The 23,703-nt window shown below is 37.0% G+C and overlaps 1 protein-coding gene across 1 annotated transcript in view; it reads left to right on the top strand.

Moving 5' to 3' along the window:
• The window catches only part of LOC122890152 (cytosolic beta-glucosidase-like), a 74,729-nt gene that overhangs the window by 4,399 nt on the left and 46,627 nt on the right, over positions 1-23,703 (top strand). Inside the window, 4 exon segments of the mRNA XM_044225898.1 lie at positions 6,987-7,016; positions 7,019-7,674; positions 7,676-7,786; positions 8,510-8,633. Coding sequence (XP_044081833.1) covers positions 6,987-7,016; positions 7,019-7,674; positions 7,676-7,786; positions 8,510-8,633 — 921 coding nt within the window.

The following is a 23,703-nucleotide window of genomic DNA, read 5'->3' as shown; positions in this document are numbered from 1 at the left end:
TGAGGTGATATCTCATTGTGGTTTTGATTTGCATCTCCCTGATGGTTAGTGACATTGAGAATTTTTTTCATGTGCCCGTTGGCCATCTGTATGTCTTCTTTGGTAAAGTGTCCATTCAGGTTCCTTGACTATTTTTTAATCAGGCTGTGTTTTGATATTGAACTTTATCGGCTCTTTAGATTGTGTTTTGATATTAAGCCTTACGGTTTCTTTATATATTTTGGATGTTAAACCCTTGTGAAATTTTTTTTTTTTATAATCTCAGGTGATTTCACTGGTAAAGAATATTTACATATTTTACTACAGAAATATTAAGGGAGGCTGACCCAGACCCACTGGGAGTGTTAACTGAATATATGGTATTTGCTTTGTATTTCCTCTCTAAAAATTCAAAAATTCTGAACACATCTGCCCCCAAGATTTTCAGACAGGGAATTACTATACCACTATGTCAACATATCAAGCTATTTAAAATGAACCTGAGATCACTATAGCACACTGTAGATCAGCAACCTAGGAGCAGAGCAGCAGAAAAGCTGAAGGGTGGTGGGGGGGAGATACTGGGGCCACATGAACAATGTGGGAAGATCACTCATGCACACGTGGGGATCATGTGCCCCAGCACTGAGCTTTTCATGTTTGGTCCCAGCTTTTGTAAAGTCATAGCTGATTAATATTACAGACTTTTCCATGAACGAGAGGGCACTGGAGGTGCTTCCAGGAGGCAGAATTTCAATAAGCAGTTGCTCACTCTTGTGCAGTGATCTGTTGAAGCAACTGGAACTGTTTAACTCAGAAAGGCAATCATTTGTTTTTTCTGTCTAAACATTTTCTCAAAGAGCATGTGAAGAATTGGAAAACCCTTGTCACAATCCTTTACAAGGTACCCCCATTTTCTGTGTGTGTGTGTGTGTGTGTGTGTGTGTTCAACACTCTATTTTAAAAGCTTGATTAGAGGTTGTTTGGAAACTTCTAAAATCCTGTGTTCCCAAACTGGAAGAATACTTTACAAAGTGGAATTGTTACACAGCCTTTCTCTTTCAAATGTCAAGTTTTCAAGGTTTAACAAGAAGAGATTGAGCTGGCAACTGAAATCACATTTTTCTGTAGTTCTCAACTGTTCAGCTGAATTTTCCTATCTGCCACAAATGCAAGTTTCAGATGATTAATAGGGAATCCAAGTATTGGAAATAAAAAAAAAAAAGGAAAGTTTATGCAGAATTTCTTATTCACTTTAGTATTTAAAATATGAGCCCAGTTAGCAGGAATGGTAAAGTAAATAACTAAAGGAACATTTATTAACCTCCTACTCCATATGGGGCAGTGTATTAGACTGAATAATAGCTCCCCAAAGATGTTCCTCCTAATTCTTAAAACTGTGAACAAATTTTCTTACATGGTAAAAGAGACTTTATAGCTATTACACTAAAAATCTTGAGATGGGGAGATTAACCTGGATTATCTGGATGGTCCCCTTAAAATTACAGGAGCCCTACAAGATGGAGGCAAGATGATTGGAGTCAGAGAGAAGATAGAGGAACTGAAACAGAGGTTAGAGATGAGAGAAGATGTGACACTATTGGCTTTGAAGATAAAGGAAAGGGGCGATGAGCTAAGGAATGCAGGCAGCCTCTGGAAGCTGCAAGAAGCAAAGCAATGGGTTTTCCTTAAGAGCCTCCAGAAGGAAGTTAGCCATGCTGCCATGTTGATTTTAGTTCAATGAGTATCATTTTGGATATCTGATGCCCAGAAGTATAAGATAATAAACTTATTTTAATTTAGGCCATTAAGTTTGTGGTAATTTGTTACAGCAGCAATAGGAGACTAATACAGGCATTGTTCTAAAAGAATGTAGGGTAATTAAAGAAATTAATTGGTGGTATGAGTCTAGAGGGGAGTGACCTTGTTATCATGTATGATACATGATAGGCCCTTGACCAAAGTCAATTCTATGTGAAGACATTGATGGTTTGACTAGAGAAATTCCAGTTCAGTTATTTTCTGTACTGAAACATCATCTTTGCAAATCCTAGTAATGTCCTCTTCTAAGGGAATTTCTCATTTCTTTGTTCTACATAAACCTGCTCTGCTCCTGGCCATTGCTGACCAAACAAGAGAAAGATCTCTTTCCTTGTGATGTATTATTGTTAACCTCATGGAAAAAGAGAATCTTGCCCAATTGTCTTCACCTCTCAGGGATGTTTGGAATTTAGGAGTTGAGAGTCTGAGTTGGTTGGTTTGGAAACAGTACTATAAGGTAGCTTTTCGGCAGATGGGATGACCATTTTGAGACCACAGCAAATTGGGTGCTAAGAAAATAGATAGGTTCTAGGAGAAGGAGAGGAATGGGGTAGATGTGTTGAGTGAAATTGAAAGGATGAGACTAGTCTTTCTTGAGAGGCAAAGACTTTCTCAGTCCCAATCCCCAATTCCCTTGAGTTTTAGTTGCAATTTTCTGTTGAGTATCTGATAGCTGTCTATCATTTCAAATAATGCCCGTATATCCCACACCATCCACCCACTTGCCCTTCATCCTACCTTTATATTTGAGTTAATCTGAGTGGGTTACTTTTCTCTATACCTAAAAGAGCTTTAACTCAAATTGCTTTATAATTCTAAAGATCAAACAAGAAGAAATGGGCTTAATTAAATTAGAGAAAGTGGTAGTAACTATGGAAGAAGGCAAATGAAGTTTTAATCCTTAAAGTAATCAGTTACGTCTTAAATATCCAAAAGCAAAACAGAGTTCAAATATTCTATCAGTTTCAAGATCCCTAGATTGGTAACAAATGATCATTTAAAAATATACATTTCTTCAGAGAATTAGTTACCACTGAATTGTGCTGATAAACTAAAGAACTCTTTCATGATTTGTTCTCATTTGATACTTAAAACTCATGAGGTGGTAGATTAGGCATAGAAGGCCAAGTGATTTGTCCATGATTCCATGATTCTTTGGTGGAACTGTTTGACTCTGGAGCTCTGCTCTTAAAAACCCAACTTCACTGCTTCATGGTAGAATTGCATTAGAGCACCAAACCAGAATTGCTCTGTACAAACCAGAAGTACTCGATTTGGGGATGTTAAATATTAATTATGCAATGCTTTGTTGCTCTGCCAAGCTGATGAGTGAGAAAAAAGTCTTATTTAAAAATTTTTAAATCTTCAATTCAACTAAAGATTATCATGTTGTTGGAATTACATTGATTGCCATCATTAATGATTGCGCCATATCTAATGATGTTTACAAGCGATAAATCACTGATTCCTCTAAAACTTTTTTAAAAAAAAGGATCTGATATTATGATTCAGCTCCAAAATAAGTGATTGTGAAGACTAGTAAAACAGTCACCATGTTTCTGATTCTGAAACATTTATGGGAAGTTGAATGTCATGGTAGGACAGGTTCAGGCTTTGTAGTGAGATAGAGTGGGTTATTGGGCTTAAATGCTGGGAGTGCCACATGACAACATTATCACTTAAGTCTGGTATTCACTATCTCTGAATCTTGGTTTTCTTAGATGCTTAGCGAGGATAAAAATGCCCACTTCTTGGGCTTAGGGCTAGGATTAAACAAAATCTGTGGCATTTGGTACATACAGTATGAATGCAATAAATGGAAGCTGATATTATTTTTATATTCAGAGCCAATGGAAGGAATTGGCTATGAAAACTCCAAAATGATTCTATCATACCATTTTTGGATATTACATTTTACAAGTGAGGACATGTGGGCTTGCCAAGGCTCAGAGATGGGATGGTGGAATGTTCTTTCATTGCAGGAGATAAGAAAAGCTTTATAAATGTTGGTGAATGTATTAGTTTTCTGTTGCTGCTGCAACAAATTATCATAAGCTTAGATGCTTAACAAAGCACAGAATTAACACTTGAAAGTAATATAACTTTTTATATAGATTATATCTCAATAAAATCTCACAAATTTATTACCTTAGACATATGGATATCAGAAGTCTGAGATGGGTCTCTCTAGGCTAAAACTAAGATGCCTCCAGTGTCACATTTGTTTCCAAAGGATCTAGAGACAGTCTTTCTTGGCTCATTCAGATTGCTGGAAGAATTCATTTTCTTATGGTTGTAGAACTGAAGTCCTCATTTCCTTGATGGTTATAAACTGAGGGCCATTTTCAGTTTCTAAAAGCCATCAAATTGCTTGGCATGTGGCCCCCTCCTTCCACCCTCACAGCTGGCAATAGTGGGTTGAGTCCTTCTTATGCTGCTACTTCTCCTACCTCTTCTTCTATGTTACATATTTTTGATCCACTCCTCTGCTCTACTGTTTCACTTCTAAGGACTTGGCTAGTTACACTGGGCCCTTTTGAACCATCTAAAGAAATCTTCCGGTCTCAAGAACCTTAAACTTAATCACATCTGGAAATCCTTTTTGCTATGTAAAGTAGCATATTCACAGGTTGCATGGATTAGGGCATGGATATCTTCTTGGGGCTGGGATATTCTGTCTATCAAGTGAAAATGGCATACAAATGGTTCTTCCAAGAATGGAGTTGTTATGCATGATTCACATTATGTTCTGGTTTGCAAAACAAGTGAACTGTTGTTAAAAATATCCACTCTTCCAGATAGGTAGACAACACATGACCTTGCATAATTTGGCTTCTGCTTACCCTACTTCTCTCTCACCATTCTTATGCTTTCTCTGCTCAGCTATACATTCTCATTATGCTTAACTTAGAGTTCCCAGACATAGCCATACTTGGCTGAATTACAATAGACAAGCAAAACAATGGCCAGTCCATATGATAATGAGACTCTGATCTACAAAAGAAACCCAGGGAGCCAAACCACAACTGCTATAGCAATTGGTCCACAATAGTCAGAACTTGATCAACATCTGCCAACTTTGCTGGGTTTTTTTTGTTGTTCTTTGTTTTTTTGTTTTTGTTTTTGTTTTTGTTGGTTTGTTTCCCTGCTCCCTGCTTCCAACTTAGGACCAACCAGAGATAGCCAAATAAGCAACCCAAAGCAATCTCTTGGGATGCCCCACTTCTAGTTAGCCCACGTACAGCCTCCCTGTGCCAACAACTTCCAATCAGAAGGTAACTGAAGCCTTCTCCTTCCCTTCTTTTCCACTACTATAAAAACTTCTCTCTTCTCTGACAGTCTTCTAGTATCTGTCAAAAGCAAGTGATGATGGTTGACTCCCTTGCTACAGCAAGCTCTGAATAAATAGACTGCTTACATTTAGGTGGTCTTTGCTTATTTTCACACCTCCTTTACTCTTTCACATATTTGTTTCCCTTTTTTCTCTTCTTGGATCACCTGTTCTTCCTTGCCTTATATGAGTAATTCATATTCAGCATTTGACTGTCAGCTTAGATGCCACTAATGACAACAATAACAATAATTACTAAAATGATAGCTAACCTGTACTGAGCCCTTACCTTATGCCAAGAGCTGTTCTAACCATGTTCAATTTATCAACTCTTAAAATTCTTGCAATAAATTATTGAAGTAGTTTTCTATTATTGTCCACATTTTATTTTGTCCATCTTATTTTACAGACAGGAACGATAATTTCAGAGAGATAAAGTAACTTGCCTAAGGTCACGGAAATAGGTGAACGAATTGGGGTAGAATTTACGTAGCCTGTTGCTGTAGTTTGCTTTTGAAATCATAATGCTATACTGTTTTCCAAATAGATTTTTCTAAGTTCTCAGTTTGTAGTGGGTGCTCTTTATCATATGCTTAAATGGAATTCTGTACTTGATCTTCACCAATGGTACTGTATTATAATTGTTTATGAATTTATCTGTAATCCCTACTAAAATAGAAGCTCCCTTAGACCGAGGACAGTATTTATCTTATATATGTCTGCAAGTCCAGCATATAGTAGCTTCTCCATACATGTGCATTTGAGGGATGAATAAATTAATAATTGAATGACACAAATTAAAAAATCTGATTTATTATTTAATCGGAGGATACTAAGTTTAAAAAAAGAAAGAGAAAAGGACCCTACTTCTGGACAAACTTTGAAAGCAACACAATTCTACATATGAATTTATAATTATTATCCAGTAAACAACCGCAAACTAAGCTTCTCTCTCCTGAGCTTAGGTTTCTTCTCTAATCTTAGACATAAAATCACATGAAGCACTAATACTGGTGTCCCCCAGTAAGTCTCTTCCTATTAGGAGTCATTATTAGGTTGGACCCAACATCATCTTGGCATTGGTTTCTGAGGCAGAGTATCTCTAAGTTAATAACATTTTTCTGAACTCTGCCTCAATTCTAACAATTCTCCCCCACACTTGCAGTGCTGGAGTATTAGTTGAAAGCAAGGGGTGGCTATGCATTCTCACAGGACTATGTCAGGATCTTTGAGCAAAGTCCCCTACCATGTTCCTTAACATGTCAAGCCTCTGGCCAACTGCCTTTGTAACCCATGTTCTGGGGGCTCTTATTCATGCTCAATGGGTCTCCTTTTCAGACTTATAAGACTGATATATCTGGAGAAGCACTGAGGCAGCCATCAATTCGTTTACTTAATATTTGATACCACTGAGAACCATTCATTCATTCACCAAATATTATTGAGTATCTACTGAATTCCTGGTATTGTTCCAGGATTTGGGGAACCAGAAGTGAATTAGATAAGACCCCAGCTATTATGAAGCTTGAATTTTAGTGAGGTTAAGAGACAAATCAAACATACAAATAAATAAAATAATTTCAGTAAGTGTGGCCATTTATGTGGTAGCAACTTGTCCAGAACATCTGTGCTCCATGTCTTCCATCATACCCCCAACTTCCCAATCAGCCATTCTTCCTTGGAATTTTTAATGGTTCCTCCAAAACTTTAATTGATGATATGTAGGAACTTACAAACCTTATTTGAGGTAAAAGTTATTTAGGAAACTATTCCTGATTCTTTCCTGATCTTTACTTATTGTCAGTGTTCTAAAAATAACTTTTATTCTCACGCTTCCTTTTTGTTTTTCTCCTAGGAATTGACTATTACAACAAGATCATTGATGATTTTTAACTAATGGGGTTGCACCCATAGTGACCCTTTACCACTATGATTTGCCGCAGGCCTTAGAAGACAAAAGAGGCTGGTTGTCAGAGGCAATCATTCAATCCTTTGATAAATACGCCCAGTTTTGCTTCAGTACTTTTGGAGATCGAGTCAAGCATTGGATCACCATAAATGAGCCTAATGTTTTTGCCCTGCTGGCCTATGATTTTGGAATATATCCTCCTGGTGTACCTCACTTTGGAACTGGAGGTTATCAGGCAGCTCATAATTTGATTAAAGCTCACGCCAGATCCTGGCACAGCTACGATTCCTTATTCCGAAAAGAGCAGAAGGGCGTGGTGTCCCTAGCAATTTTTGCTACCTGGGTGGAACCTGCAGATCCCAATTCAGTGTCCGACAGGGAAGCTGCTAAAAGAGCCATTGCTTTCTGCTTGGATTTCTTTGATAAGCCCATATTTACTGATGGTGATTATCCGGAAGTCGTCAAGTCCCAGATTGCCTTCATGAGTAAAAAGCAAGGCTATCCATCATCAAGGCTTCCAGAATTTGCAGAAGAAGAGAAGAGAATGATTAAAGGCACTGCTGATTTCTTTGCTGTGCATTATTATACAACTCGCTTAGTAAAGTACCAGGAGAATAAGAAAGGAGAACTGGGTTTTTTTCCAGGATGTGGAGATTCAAGTTTTTCCAGACCCATCTTGGATAAAAAGTTTGGATTGGATCTACGTGGTGCCATGGGGAATACGTAAAGTACTGAAATACATTAAGGTAAAACACAGTGTTTCTATTCATGTATACCCAAATATGTAGAAGTGGGAAGACAGATGTATGTGTGAACTTGGAAAAAGGATGATTTTAGGCAGTAGGTTACACATTTATTGGCTTGGAAAGAGAGATTAGGTGTTCAGCTGGTGAGGAGTAACTAGCTGATAAGGGGCTTTGATACACTGGTTAAAGTTGGACTTCTCTGTTAAAGGCAGTTGTGGGCATAGGAGTAGCTTGGACATATTTTCTAGGCTGATGTCACAATGTAATTACTAAAAGGCATATTAAGGGTTGAAATAGCTGGATCCTTTTTTGGGTCTCTGTTATCTGGATGGAGTCTAGGTAGCTGAAATTAAAATTTTAAGTTAATGATTTTTAGGACCCTTGCTCTGGGGGGATAGAGAGTGTAGCCATTGGTGGGACCAAGGGGTTAAAGTGTAGTGACAATCAGCAGATGCTGATGAAAGAAAGATACTTCTGTCTTCTCATTATGATAAGAGTCATTTGACCATCTTCATGGACATTTGCACAGTTTTGCTTTTCCATTGTTAGTCATAAAAGGTCAGTGTGTGGAAAATTAAGTTAATAGGGTCAGTGCAATTTGATGAAAACTAGTTTTGGGTTGTAGCTTAGAGAAGATAGAGGGTAAAACACCTGATTTTATGTGTCTTTTTTTTTTTTCTTGTTACATCTCTTTGGAATAAAACTTCAGTTCTCTTGTTCTAGGATATGTATAATAACCCTGTAATTTACATCACGGAGAATGGGTTTCCCCAGTGTGACCCTGCATCTCTTGATCACCCTCAGCGCTGGGAGTATTTCAGACAGACATTTCAGGAACTGTTCAAAGGTACCATTTGAAATGATGAAAGATCAATTGTGCAAACTTAATATAATTTTCCCATGTGCCTGTTTTCATTCAGCAAAGACCAATGATTTTGAAAGCTGAAATTCATGTAAATCAGTGTAAAGCCATGTAATTAAGAGAGAGGAGAAAAAGTATTTAGGAAACTGGAAGGTGAGGGTTTTGGCCTAGCTTCAACCTCCCCAAATTTAATCAAGTAAAAGTGACTGTCTTCTGCATTTTGTGTGACTCCTGGGTAAAGGTGACATGAACAGAAGGGTGGTAGCTGGTGAAAGAGAACTTTAGTTGTTACAAAAAGATTAGCACTGAGCAACTACATCATGCCTATTTGCATATTTTAATATCCCAGGTACTAAGACATGAACTGACAGAATTTTTGAAGGATCAAAATTAAGCATTTATGCAATAAACATTTAAATGGGCTTCAATGAGTTTTGGCCTAAAATGAGTCTTGCATTACTATATGTTTCATTTAAGCTGTAACCAAACAGCCCCATTTAGGAACGTGTTTTTGTCATATAGGATCTGTGAATTTTATTTCTAGACAAGATTATTATTCTGGAAACTGCTCTTTCCCCATGAAATTCTTTTCATATTTGAAAACAAATGTGAAAGAATAATCTTTAACTGGTAACACACATTTCAAACCAGTTAATTTCCCCATTTCAGCATCTACATGGAACACTGTTGCTTTGTAAATTTAATTTCTCCTCCATATAAAGGAATCATATCACAGAAACAAAAAATCCAATGCAAAAATGCGACTTTCAATTTCCTTTTTTACCAGGATAGGCACACTTCTCTCTCATCATTCTATTTGAAAGGTCCAAAATTATTCTATCCAAAATTAATCAGTAATATGCTGAAATCAGCCAGAAGGAATTCTGGAAAGTGACACAAGATGGTCTCTTTCCCAAACCTAAAATATATTGTACTTAATCCCTCACTCTGGCTTGGAGTTTATCGGCATAAGGCAATTTGATTCCCATGATTTGAGCCCAGTGAAATAATTATTTTGTATCACATGCAAAACAGACTCTTTCTCTAGGTAAGGATTCACTTTCTGTTTAAAAAAAAAAAAAAAAAAAGGAAATGTCTAGTTGTCCGAGATTCCACTCCCCTTTCTCTCTGCAAATGGCCCTATTCATAGTTAATCCATTGATGTTCCCAGCTTCATTCTGAGAGGAAAGTAAGCTGGTTACCACGAGACATCCAGATTTATGGATGGTTTGAGGACCACAAATGACTTCTCCAAAATTGTCTGTGTATTTTTGGGAAAAAGAGAGAAAAATAGAATTTGACTTTGTTCATTTCCAGCTTGGTACTCTATTTAGTTCTAACATGTTTCATTGTTCTTTGAAATAGTTTCAAGTACTTTAATATAGTCTCTTAGATCTTTAACACTAAAAACTTGATAGTAGACCCCAAAACTAAGACAATTTAAATGAGTAGTAAAGTAACTGAAGGTTAAAGTGGAAAATGTGAGAAGATTTGGGTTTCTGAGGGGCAGGGGAGGAGATAGGATTAAAAACAAAATTCTGTTTTTCTACTTGTTGAATTTCAATTGTATTTTTTTTTAAAGATTTTATTTATTTATTTGACAGAGAGAGAGAGAGATCACAAATAGGCAGAGAGGAAGGGGGAAGCAGGCTCCCTGCTGAGCAGAGAGCCTGATGTGGGGCTCAACCCAGGCACCCCAACAGATGGAAAAGATACCAGGCACTTAAAACATTAATTGTTCACAGTATGTGTGTTCTCTTCTGATTTTTAATATTAGAGGATCTATACTTATTGTAATTAACATGTAATATATTTGTTTTATATTTAAAAAATGTATCCTTGGGGTGCCTGAATAGTTCTGTGGGTTGAGCCTCTGCCTTTGGCTAAGGTCATGATCCCAGTGTCCTGGGATGGAGCCCTGCATTGGGCTCTCTGCTCAGCAGGGAGCCCACTTCCCCTCCTCTCCCCCTGCCTGCTGCTCTGCTTACTTGTGTTCTTTATCTCTGTCAAATGAATAAATAAAATCATTTAAAAATGTAGCCTTTCAAATGTGCAGAAATCTACTTATTGACAAAAAAAGACATGTTATCTCTTCTGGAGTGGATATAGTGATAGCTATTTCTTATATATTGTTGTAGTAGATACCAATTATTTAATCTTGGTGAAACTCTTCTAGTAATTACTCCCTTTTCTTCTATGAAATATCCACCTCTTCTTATCCTCAGGGTTACCATAGGGACAATCCCAGTTCTTCCCTGAGATTTAGAATTTGGGCCAATCACTTGGTCTTTTAGCCTAGATTGGGCAGGGGAATGTAGCTTTGTGAGCCTTTGGTGACTATGTCCCGCCTCAGAAGCTAAGGAGTAGTAAGTATGAAGGGGAGCTGTCAGTGCATCGAGGGAAGGGGAAACAAGAAACAGGGAGAGTTTAGGGTGATTCTTAAGCCTCTAATTCCAGTTCTCCTCAGATGCATGCATGATCTTGAGAGACATTACTTTTACTTAAAATGAAATGTTTTTTCTGCTTACCTGAACCTGATTGGCTTTCTATCACTTGGAACAAAAAGAGTGTTAACTGATACCATCATATCATTTCATTTTAAAAACAGTGAGACGAGATCATTGCTCCTATTACACAGATGAGAATATTAAGCTTCAAAGAGGCTAGCTAAGACATTTGTTTAAGATCACTAAGTGACTAAGTACTTTCCTGGAACGTAGCAGAATGCATGGATTAGTATTACTGCTGCTACTACTATTTTGGTGTTTGATGAGGTCTGTGAATTTAGGGCTTTCTGACCCAGACTGGTTGCTTGTCCATATCACACAGAACATTTTCCTCATCTTTGGTACTCGGAACTTGCATAGTGTCTTCAAAAGGGCTCCATGCTGTCCCTGCAGGAGCCAATAGGTCCTATGACCTTGGACTCCACTCAGATACCCACCCTACCCTGCATCTTATCAGGGGAGTGGAGCTTAATTTATAATCGATTTCCTGAGACTCTTTTGAGGTAGTGCTGATGATCTCAATTGGCAAGAACTCAACTAGTAAGAAGCACCCCGTGAGCAATTAAAAATAATAACTGGCCAAGGAAGACTTTCGTGGAAAGTGCTGCAGGTGAGAGCTGGTCAGAACCCAGGGAGTCAGATGGATGATGGCTTTGTGGTCCCCATAAACAAAGCTTCCTCTCTAACATCACACATATGGACAGGCACAGAATGACACTATAGTTGGATCAATGACATCTGCCTGGAGGTCTCACTGATCTCTTCAGGTAAAATCCCACAGCAATTAATTGAGCAGTAAAAAGTAAGCTAATGTTTCTGTTTCCTATTGGGAAAGGAAAAAAAAAAAAAGAAAAATGTCATTTCAAGAAAAAAAAGAGAAATTAGCTAATGCCTTTTTAATCATTGCATTATTTAAATGCCTTTAAATAGGTTGTATTTTAATTAATGTAGATATAGATAAGAGAAAAGCAACACAGGAGAGACACAAAAAACTTGCAATAACATAACTGGCTTACATTTCAGCTCTGCAAATTATTCAATGAGGGGCCTTTGGCAAATTGTTCAATCTTCCAAACTCTTAGTTTGTTCATCTATAAAAATGGATTAACACTTTCCCCTGACAGGGTTGTTATAAAGATTCCATTTAATGAGCTAATATGTAATTACCCCTAACCAGCAATTGCCTGGCACACAGTAGGCCCTCAACCAATGGTAATAATAATTATTATTATTAAATGTGTACTCTTAATTTATCACCCCAGTTATTTAACTTGTTGTTTTACACATGTCATCCCAAGACTTTTTTTTTTTTTTTAATTTCCACCAAGTTTTTAAGTTATAGGAGAATTTTCCTACATGTCTGCAGGTTTCTCTATTTTTCTTTTTGGGATGAATGAATGTTGTAACTTTGGCCCTCTGGCTATCTACAGTTGACTGCTGTGGAGTAGAAAGCAACAACCGCCTCCCTCCATTCATTACTTCCATCAGAGAGGTTGCCAGATTAGGTGAAAAAATTAAATCATTTGCAGCAGAAATAACCATATGCAACAGGGTAGCTGGAATTGCTCAACCACATGAAGTTTTTGCCTAAGTTCAGAAAGCACTGATCTTCAAACAGTTAAGCCTTTCTCATTTCATATGAATCTCCATTATATTCATAAAATTTTCACCAGTCCTTGCTGCTCCAGAACTGGCAGACAAGTTTAAGTTCATCTGTAAATATACACAAATGGATGCCTCAATAACCCGAATGTTGCCAGGGAGGTGAGGAAGTGTGTGAAATAGGGGAGGTTATTCCCAATGTGTAATACTCCAGCCATGACCTAAATTCTCCTGAAAGGGGATTTGAGCCTGTGTTCTGCCCAAATCCTGTTGTTTGAGTACGTGAACTTGCTGGAAGTCAGACAAGACTTGGGTTTCAAACCTGGTTCTGCCACTCACAAGCTCAGTAATTTTCAGCCGTCTAATCTTCAGGATGGGGATAATAAGACATCTATCTTGTAAAGAGTGGTGAAAAGTGAGCAAAGTAATCCTTATAAAGCCTAAATACAGAGTCTGACACATTATAAAGCATCTGTAGACGGTGGCTAATTTTTGAAGAGGGTTGTGGACACTCGTTCTGGAGCTGTGTCTTTTTATTATTATATCATCAGACCTGACTCCCCTTCTGGCATGTAGTAGTGTTCTACACATTTGTTGAATTTGGTTATGTCTATCAGAGAAGAGTGAGCCAATGTGTAATGAGAAATAAATGATTAAATAATGGGGAACTGTATTTTCTTTCCCTAAAGAAATATACCCCATAGAGGGGAGGGGAAAAAAGAAAGAAAGCAAGAAAGCAGCAGAGTTCTGGAAAGTTTCTGAGCCAGCCCAACTTTCCAGTCAGATCCATGCCTGACTTAGCACAGCAGTAGATGATTGCAGAGAAGGTTTGTTAATGACCAGCTTTAGGCTTTTAATGACAAAACCCCTCAGCAAGATGTCATCGAAGTTATTGAAGACTTCACTGAAAGTGTTGAAGCTGATGCATTGTAACAAGAAGGTTATAAATCTTGCAGTTTGGGTATACCACCAAGACAAGATGCTGAGCACCGAATCACCCTGCTGTTGTCTGTCAGCATTCTCCCTCCCCTTCCCTCTTCTCCTTCCCATGGAGAGCCAGTAAAGGAGAAATACATCCATTTCCCGAAGTAGAGCAGAACTGGCAGCCACCTGCCTATGTCAATTTCAGATCACAGAGGCCCGTTTAACTGGACAAAATGTGTTAAGCACCTGTGTTTTTCTAAATGTACATTTAAAAAATCCTAAGAATTAAGGAAAGATCTCAAAGGTTAATACATTGACCTTTTAGAAAAACTAACCAATTAAAAATCCATTGCAAGCTCAGAACAGAGACCCAAGTACCTACATATAGATTTCCACTCCCTATCTATTGCTTTATTGCTTCTTAAAGTAAACGTTTGTCAACTTAGCCCCAATGAAGCAGTTCATCTCAGAGCTCACCGATAGCCCACAGTTTGGGATATTTGTGGGGTGGGATATCAGGTCCACTGGGTACTGTTGCTCCTGGATGAACTGGATAACAGCTACTCAAGGTCAGAGTAGAGAAGAGAGAACAAGATTAGAAGGCTGTGCACAAGAATTGTTAGTGTGTGCTAACACACTTGTGGAATTTGAAAAGTCATGAAGAAAACAATTTCCAATGTATTTGTGGTCCACCAACCATGGTCCACACAGAGACCACAAACTCAGACAGTCAGATATTACAGAGTTCACCTTAAACAGAGTGATGGCCGATGGCCTTCCCTGATTTTTTTCTCCCCTACTTCCATTCAGTGGCACACTTACCTTACTTTCTGTTCATGTAAAGCATGACAAAGTAAAGAGTCTGAAGGGCTTGGAGAGGGAAGACAGACTAAGTCCTCTGTTTGAGTGATGTGCCTTTGGATCAGTTATCATTAGGACTCTGAATGTCATCTTCCTCACCTGTTAAATGGGACTAATGTTAATTACTATTCTGCCTAACCCAAAGTTAGTTGTAAAATAAAATGAGATGATTTATGTCCCTATGTACTCAAATACCTTAAAATATTAGCTATTATATTCAAATTGACACATTTACTTTACACTTGTAAGGACATCTGTCACTCTGGCCAAAATCCACAATCTGGACCTCAGTATTCTCCACTGTACGAGAAGGGATTGGTGCTCATTATCCAGTTGCTTCCAAAATCTGCAATTCCCAGATTCTATGGTTTTATTTTCCTGCAAATTGCTAAACTGCTGTGATGATTTGATCTGTGTAGGGGTTTTAGAGAACATGTGCTATGACCAAATGACTTATGTAGAGCTTGGTAACACTCAGAAACACACACATGTACACAAACACACACACGGGTGGTGGTTGATAAGTTCCTTGGCCAGGATTACCTGGGTGAAGCACATGTTGATATGATTAGGGACATAGACCATTTAGCAGACACTCCCTCTGAGAAAAAAAACCTGGTGCACCTGCTTCATGGGAATAGGATTCATGGGGCTGCCCAAGTGAGAAGTAGCTCAACCACACCTTAGAGAATCTGCCCTTGTGTTTTTTGACTGAAAACCACTCTTCATCTTCTCCTTCAGTAACATTCTAATACTTACGCTGTGCCCCTACAGATGGACATTCCTTTGAGCTTCTTTTTAATTCAGCTCCACCAGGTCTGAGGAATAATTACTTAAGGTTCTCTACTACCTCAGGCCCGGTGAATTTTAAGACTACTCTAGAGCCTTCTAAAAAAATATTCAGATTATCTCAAACTTACCCTCTCCACTTTTTATGACAATCTGTCCAGTAGTTTTTGTGTGATGTGGCGGCAAACAGAAGCTCAGTTTCATTTTTATAACTGTAAAAGAGACCTGTAAAATAATTGAGGCATAATTTATCTGGAGAAAATGTACTTTTCCTATATGAAGAGTAGACTCAGTGGAATCTTGAAAAAGGTGAAAAAAGAGGAAGTATCTGGTAATGATTTTTAAATGAGATGTATTTGACATATAACATTTTGTAAGTTTGACGTTACAACATGTTAATTTGATATATTTATATATTGTAATATGGTTACCACCCTGGTGTTAGCTATTATGTTACATAATTATTATTTCTTTCTTTTTTTTTCTTTTCTTTTCTTTTTTTTTTTTGCTAGGGATAATTGAGATTTTGTTTCTTAGCAACTCTAAAGTTTATAATACAGTATTATTGGCTATAATCACTATGATGTGTATTAGCTCTCCAGAACTTATTTATTATTAGTTCCCAGTTTGTACCTTTAAACAATGTATCCCCAATTCCCTCATCCCTCAGCCACTGATGACCACCATTCTGTTCTGTTTTTTAAGTTTGGCCTTTTTTGATTCCACGTATAAATGATATCATACAGTAGTTCTCGTTCTCTGTCTGATTTATTTCACTTAGCATAATTCCCTTGAGTTCCATCCCTGTTGTTGCAGATGACAAGATTTACCTTTTACTTATGGCCGAATAGTATTTCATTGTACACACACACACACACCCCACAACCCCTTTATCCATTCTTCTGTTGCGGGGCACTTAGATTGTGTCTATATCTTAGGTTATTGGGAATAATGCAGCAATAAACATAGGAGTGCATATCTCTAGCTATCATCTTGGCAAAGTTGTAGAGATAAGGGAACTCTTACCCACTGTTGGCAGCAACATAAGTTGGTTAAGGCATTATGGAAAATAGTAGCGAGGTTCCTCAAAAAATTATAAACAGAACTAACATATGATCAAGCAATTCCACTTCTGGGTATATATCCAAAGGAAATAAAAACATGGGTCTAAAGAGATAATGATTTTTTTAACTTATTTCAGGAGAGCACAATGATGGAATATTCATATGGTGAGATAGCTGTCGGAATTGAGAGAAGGTGAACTTCTCAGGTCTTCCCCTGGGCCAAGGTGAAGTGGTCCTCAAGCATCTGCTTACATTAGCTCTTATTTCCAAATCTCCAAAATAACTTGATTAGTACCTGATTATTACCCACCTTTAGTTATCTTGAGAATGAAAAGGCACTTCTTTGGAATAAAGCTAGTAAAATTTATCTTAGTGTGATTGGCACGGGAGTTAATAAAGTTAATAATGGTGTTAATAAAGATTCTATTGGATACCTGTGGGTTCATGGAAAGAATAGAGAGAAGTGGATGCCCAGGTGTTGTCCATTCCTACTCAGAAAGCTTAACATAAGTTTTCCAGTGCTTGGAAAGGAATATTCTCCATTATAAAATAATACATCGACATTATGTTTTGTAAATCTAGGTCTTGTGAGTTCATCAGTGGGAATTAACTCTGGGCGCACAAAAGAAATGAGCGTCTGCATTTGCAGTGTTGGTAATTAGATTATAAGCAGTGCTAATATCACAGTTTTATAGCCTTCCTTTCTTGTTCTTATCTTACCTATTTATAACTTTGACATGACTTATGCTGGCCAGTTGTTCTATAGTGACATTAAATGTTGTGTCTGTCAGCACTTCCAGATTTGTAATTGGGTGAGTAACTGGTTAACTGCATCCTATATTCGTTTTTCAATAGCAGGCCTGCCACCATGTAGAAGAAAATCAGCAATATTATGAATAAGGACATTAAAAAATTGGTGCCATCACTGATTCATGGGCTCCTTGTGCAATTGCAGCCTTGTTGCAATTAAGCACATGTTGAATAACACAGTTGACTAGATGGGAGTTGAGAGACACTTTGAGTCTTGAAGACCCATTATCATCCATGGAAGTAAGGAAGAAAGCCATCAGAAGAAATGGAAATTATTAAAAGGTACAAGCGCTCATAGGCAGGATCAGTGTGTATAAAGATTTTATTTACCATTTTTTAAATGATAAAATTTGACGAGAATTAAATTTTTCGAGCTATATACTTAGCATTCAGTGGCCGGTCAGTAAATTTCCTAATGGCCGATTAGGAATTTGAGTCTAAATAAGCAGAAAAACAGAATCACTCCCGGGAATTTGAACCAAATATTAGATTTATACCACCATTTTGCTTCTTTAAAGAAATAGAGGATTGTTTTTGCTATTATGAGAATAATTTTCATGCTTTGGGATTATGCATAGCTGCTAATTATACCCTTTTGATACTAAATTTGTTTTTGTTGTGACAATAATTGAAATCTATGCTGAAGGTTTTTAAACTCTTTATATAAATACACTTAACTCCTCTGAGCCTCAGGTCCTTCATTAGAAAAAGAAAAGGGTTGAACTAGTTTTTCTTTTGGGATCCTTCCAGTTTAAGAATTTTGTGACCCTCTAAATATCCTTTCAACTCAGGTGTGTCAAGGATCATATTTTATTGGAACTCTCAATAATTTCTTAGGCTATAAAATTAAGTCTAAGGAATTATAATTAACATCTTTTTTTTTTTTTAACTTTCTTCATTCTTCTCATTTAGCTCCTTAATTTGAAATGTGAACACCTTTCTTAGCTGAACATAAAATAAGACCTTGCTCTTCAATGAACTGTTTCTATTGCTATTGATTCAGGTTACAGGTAACATTTTCTTGACCTTCAATTTGGGAGTTTCCTCTTCTCTTCAGTCATATTGAAAATGAACCTTACTTTTCCTCCCCTGAGAAAGTTATCCCTTGGAGTTCAGAGTTAGAAGGGTCACCTCAGATTCAAGTTTAACAGTTATTGTAGAGAACATAAAATCTCTGGGAGGAAGTAGAATGAACAAATCAGTCCAGAGCATTAGAATAAAATCCCCAGCTGAACAAGTGCATGGCAGTTACAATCACAAGTAGTAGAATCACCTTTCAAAACATGATCATGCCAAGCCCCACCTAACCTATCAAGTTTTAAGACAGTTCAGTATGATTTCCAAGCTTTGCCATAACTGCATAATGTAATTCAGTTAGGCAGTGCAGTGATTTTCACTTTCCTCAATTTTGGCTTGAGCATGAAACTTTTGTGTCTGGGCAAGATCCTGAATTAGAAAGAGAATAAGGCTGCAGCCATTTTCAAAATTACCTTCCCACCATGATTCTGTGGAGACTTCATAGCTGGGAAATCTCTTCTATTTGGAACTTTTAAGCACAGAGTTTACTCTAGTCAGGGTTCCTTTTACCCCAAGTTACTGTTTAGGTGAAATTTTCTTCAATACAATGAAAATATCAGCCTGGTGCTGGAGATGAAAGTAGTTTCTTTCAGGATTGAAAGAAATTCTTAAGGCTTATCTGGAAATGCTATGTGAGGAGGAGGGGGAGGGAGGCCTGTCTCCCTGAATAGGGTCATCTCAGCAACAGCAAAGTCTCCTGTGTGTGAATGAGATTAGCTAATGAAACAGTATCATGGCCTGAGATTACTTTGTACCTCTCTAAAGTTCAGCCACATTTCCCCCTCTTGTTTGTGAAATTCCATTATAGGAATCACTGCCTGCTTTAGAGATAAGTGAAACCATTATGGGTGGAGGAAGAAAAGGCATTTGAACCTTGAAGAATTGTAATTGGTGCTGGTGAGTGAAGGTGAACAAGAAGCCATAAATGTTTCAAGTGAAAACATTAATGAGCTTGGGGCTAAATGTAGATGATGGGAGGAGGGAGGCCTCACATCTGTTGACGCAGTAACTTTTTTCTCCCCTAACAAGTGGAATTCATTTCTTTAGTAGTATTAAACCCAGCCTAAAATGTTTGAAAAATTTAAATGTTTAAATTATTTAAATTTAAATTTAAATGTTTAAATGTTTAAATTGTTTCTTGACTAATAACTGAATCAAATAGGTTTTATAGTTAAAAATAAGCAAAATAACACAAAAATTAGATCACTGCATGAAATGGGGGAACGTGAATGCATATGAAGTGTGTATACCTTTATTGGTAGATCATTTTGTTCCATGACTGAGGCTATGCTGGCTTAATCTTCTTAAAATATTTTTCTTCCAAGAATGTTCAGACTATGTTGTTGATGCTTTGAATGAACAGTTGGCCTTCCATTTACAAAGAAACTTCAAAAATATTTCATGGCCAAAGTTTGCTGCCCTCATGAATGTATGATAATAATGTCAAGAGTGACTCAGAAATATCTTTCAGCATTTCTGGAAGAACAAACAGCATGACCCATTGTGGATAAGTGTTGTACAGACAGGTAGCACTTTGTATGAATACTTCTACACAACAAGTATTAGTATATATGACACAGCAAAAGAACATATTCTTTAAAGACAAATGGTTCTGCATTCAAAACCTGACTCTGACACCCTTTTGTGCTGTGTGACCTTGGACATGTTATCCTGACTCTATGAATATCAGTTCATCATTTGTGAAATTTTATTTTTGGTGAGGATTGATGACATACTTCAGATTCTAGAAAAATGTCTAGTGCATAAACTCCCCAAATGATAACTATTGCAGTGAATTCTTTGTTACCCAGTGTCTATTAACTAGGATTTTAGAAAAACTGTGACTTCCTGCACAGTCATCAAGCACTGATAATTTATGCTTCTCTTGATGACCCTGAAATGCATTCTGAATAATTAGAGAAAGATTAAATTATAATCAGTTTAGTTTCAGTGTTAAGTGTATTTTAATTTATTCTCATTCTTTAAAAAATTTGTAATCCTACTGCATGTGGTAACAATTAACAAAAAATATTTGATTAGCTGGAGCACTCCGCTTCCTGACTGTCAGACTAATGAAGAGTTTATTGTATATTGTTGGAACTCAAACTCTGCCTTACAGATTAAACTGGGCATTTGCTGGATAGATTCGCTTCACATGGGTCTGATATCCATTCTCAGACCCAATGTGTTGACTTATTGTCTGTTGGGAAGTTCTGGAATTAGTCCTCCAATATCCTTAAACAATACTCTATAGAACACCCTCTTTTCATTTTTTTTTTTTAATCACAAGGTCATAATGCTGGTCATCCAGTCTGATTTTGTGCACATGAGTAACTAAATCTAGCCTTGAGGGTTATCTGTTCTTTTCCTACAGATTTCTAGAGATGAACATCACAACTGACATTAGTAATCAATCTAGCTTGGTGTTTCATCAACCTTTACTCTTATCCAATCATGTTTTAGACTTATTTTTATTGGGCTTTTTAGGCGATATAACCTTCCTGATGAAAACTTCACCAGGCATTTTATCATTTCTGTGGTCTTTTGAACTTCCCACATTCTCTCCCCCTCATCTCTACACCCCCCCAACCACCCCCACATAAGGTCATATGCTACTTTAAAAGATGGTTTAACAACTGACTTGAGTTAAAAATAGTCTCCTCAAAAAAATATCTCTATTATTGTCCCTTTGTGGTTATCTCAGTTAATAAGGTTCATTTTCAGGCAAGCAGATGGATTTTAGTTGTTTAATTGATCACCATAGGACATAGTATTCATTGGTTTCTCTTTGTCCTCATTCTACCTGCCTTTAAATTCCTTCCTTGCCCTGAAATCCCTCTTCCAACACAACCAGTCTTTTCTTCCATAATGTCTTTCACATCCTCAGTACTTATTTACATGAGTTCAACAGTGGCAGTATTAGGAGGCTGATTGTCTGCCTTAAAGGGAGAGCAAAGCTAGCAGAAAAATAGCTGGTAAAGATTTCACTTTGCTTTCTAAAACCAGGCAACTCTTGGCCCTGGATTAGCAAGGCAGGATTAGGAATCCTGGATTAGCAATCCTGGATTAGGCAGGATTAGCAAAGTACTCCTTTCAAAATGTAGATGTCTCCCTTGGTAATGTCAGGGCGAGCACTAGGATCCAGAAGCCTGGATCGTAGCCAGAAAGCAACAATTAGCATTCTACAGTAATCCTGTGATTTCTCTGAGACTCAACCCACTAGGCAGCTGACCTTCAGTTGATAAGGTAAGTTTCATGTTATTGTGTGTAATTTCACCCCAAAGTGATTTTTTTTTCTCATTATATAGACATATATTAAAAGCCAGCAACTCAATGGTATCACCATCACTGCTTCTTTAGCTACACCGAACTTCTATCTCTTTAGCTACCACAAACATGTTTCATGTTTGACAGACCGTATTTGCATTATAGGGCTATTTAGAATCTTTTGGGAACCATGGGTTTAAACTTTGGTATATCAGAGTGGCCAATTGCAATGTTTTATTAAATAGGCTTTTGTAACAAAATGTGACATTTTCCTAAGTATAGTGTAAGACCACTTGGCAGAACAAATGAATATATGTTAATATAAATGTAATGCTAAAATTTAAGAACATTCACAACATTGAAGTTTAAATATCTTTACTAGCTTTCCACACCAATAAACCTTTAGTCACAAAAATGTCATATTAAATATTTGTGTTGGTCAGTAGTTGAAAGATTTTTATATGATGTATCTTATTTTTTTTGACTTTGGACATTCCTAATGGTCTTATAAATATGTAAAATTGTATTCACCTGAAGTCTTTTATTACTTTCCTTTTATTTAAGGGAGACTGCTTCTTAAAAAAATTATCTTTTTGTGTTTCTATTTTTTAAAATATTTTTTTGTTAACATGAGCACTGTTAAATATGTTGTTGAGAATAATGGTAGGAAGAACAGTTAAGTAATGCCAGTTTAAACTTGTTGAGAAGTATTAATTTTGGTTAATTATTGAAGATTGGCCATTTTATTATATTCAGGCTCTAGATAAAAAGAAATACCAGCTCGTAAAGGTGAAGGAGGGAAAAGAAGAGGGAATGCAAACATTCTTTTTTTTTTATTTATTTTTTATTTTTTTATTTTTTAATTTTTTGAATGCAAACATTCTGACCATAGATTGTTGACATAAAGGTTGGAAACCAGCTTGTAGTGTCCTGACAGCCAGGTCAAAGGGGACTTAGCATTAGGTACCTTAATTTCAAGTTGTGCTCTGTGGAGTCTCAGGTTCCATGGAGATATCTTTGGGGACTGTTAGTTTGCATAGAGGGAGGGTGAGAAAATGGGGCTCCAGGGCACCTCAGCTTTTATTGGTTGTATATATTAGGAATCCATAAAAATTTTAGTTTGAAAGGAAAACTCTGTTGCTAAAAAAAGAAAAATTGGAAAGCCGCTGAATAATAGGGAGCTCATTATCAGAGGGGAAGCAACATAGTAGCTCCTTTGGGGAAATGAAGCTTAACTGCCTTTCTCTTTCACTTAAAAATAAAAATTATTTCAAACATACAGAAAAATACAGGTACCCATGTAATTGTGACCCAGATTTAACAAGTGTTCATATTTTGCCACATGTATTTTACATTAAAAAATTAATATAATAAATAAAATTGACCCTGATGAAACCCCTTCGTACCCCTCTTGTCCAGATCTCCTTTGCTCCCTCCCTGACCTTAGATAACCCAGATCCTGAGGCTGATGAGTGTCTTTGTGGGCACAAGATACACATCTGGCTATAAATGTATGTTTCCATAACCCATTTGTATATTGTTTTGTGCGTTATACCATTTACACAATAGCTTCACACTATACATACCCATTTTCAACAGTACATTCTTGAAGACTTACCATGTTTATAATTTTAGCTTTAACTCATTATTTTTAATGGATCTATGGTATTCTGATCTATGAACATGCCACATTTATTTATTCATCTCTGGCTGGCGGATATTTGGAGTCTAAATGATGGACATTTTTGTTTTGCTTTGTTTTTTGTTTTACAAACAGTAGTGCACTGAATATCCTTGAGAAGTTCATGTTTGAAAGGCATTTCTTACATAGGAGTTTATGAAGCAGACCTGCTAGCCCACCTGGTGTCTTTGTACCATATAGAATGAGGTTCCCTTTCCTTAAAACACTTTACATTTCCTGGGAAATGGTCTCAAAGACTAAGCAAATCTGTAATCACTTCATTTCGAGGGTGTCCTCTCTACTTTCGCAAAGTAGAACTTGCATGATCATAGCAGTCACCCTGTATGCAGGGGAACCCGTACTAAGGAAACCCGCAGGATATAGAGTTTGGGTGGACGAGTGTGCTTAACACGTTGGCAACTGTGATCTAAATCAAAGATTTATGCTTAGTATTTACATGAGATCTTTACAGC

The sequence above is a fragment of the Neovison vison genome, chromosome 11, assembly GCF_020171115.1.
Source record: "Neovison vison isolate M4711 chromosome 11, ASM_NN_V1, whole genome shotgun sequence".
Classification (NCBI taxonomy): Eukaryota; Metazoa; Chordata; class Mammalia; order Carnivora; family Mustelidae; genus Neogale; species Neogale vison.
Note: the sequence above shows the minus strand (reverse complement) of the source record. Positions and strands in the feature narration are given on the sequence as shown.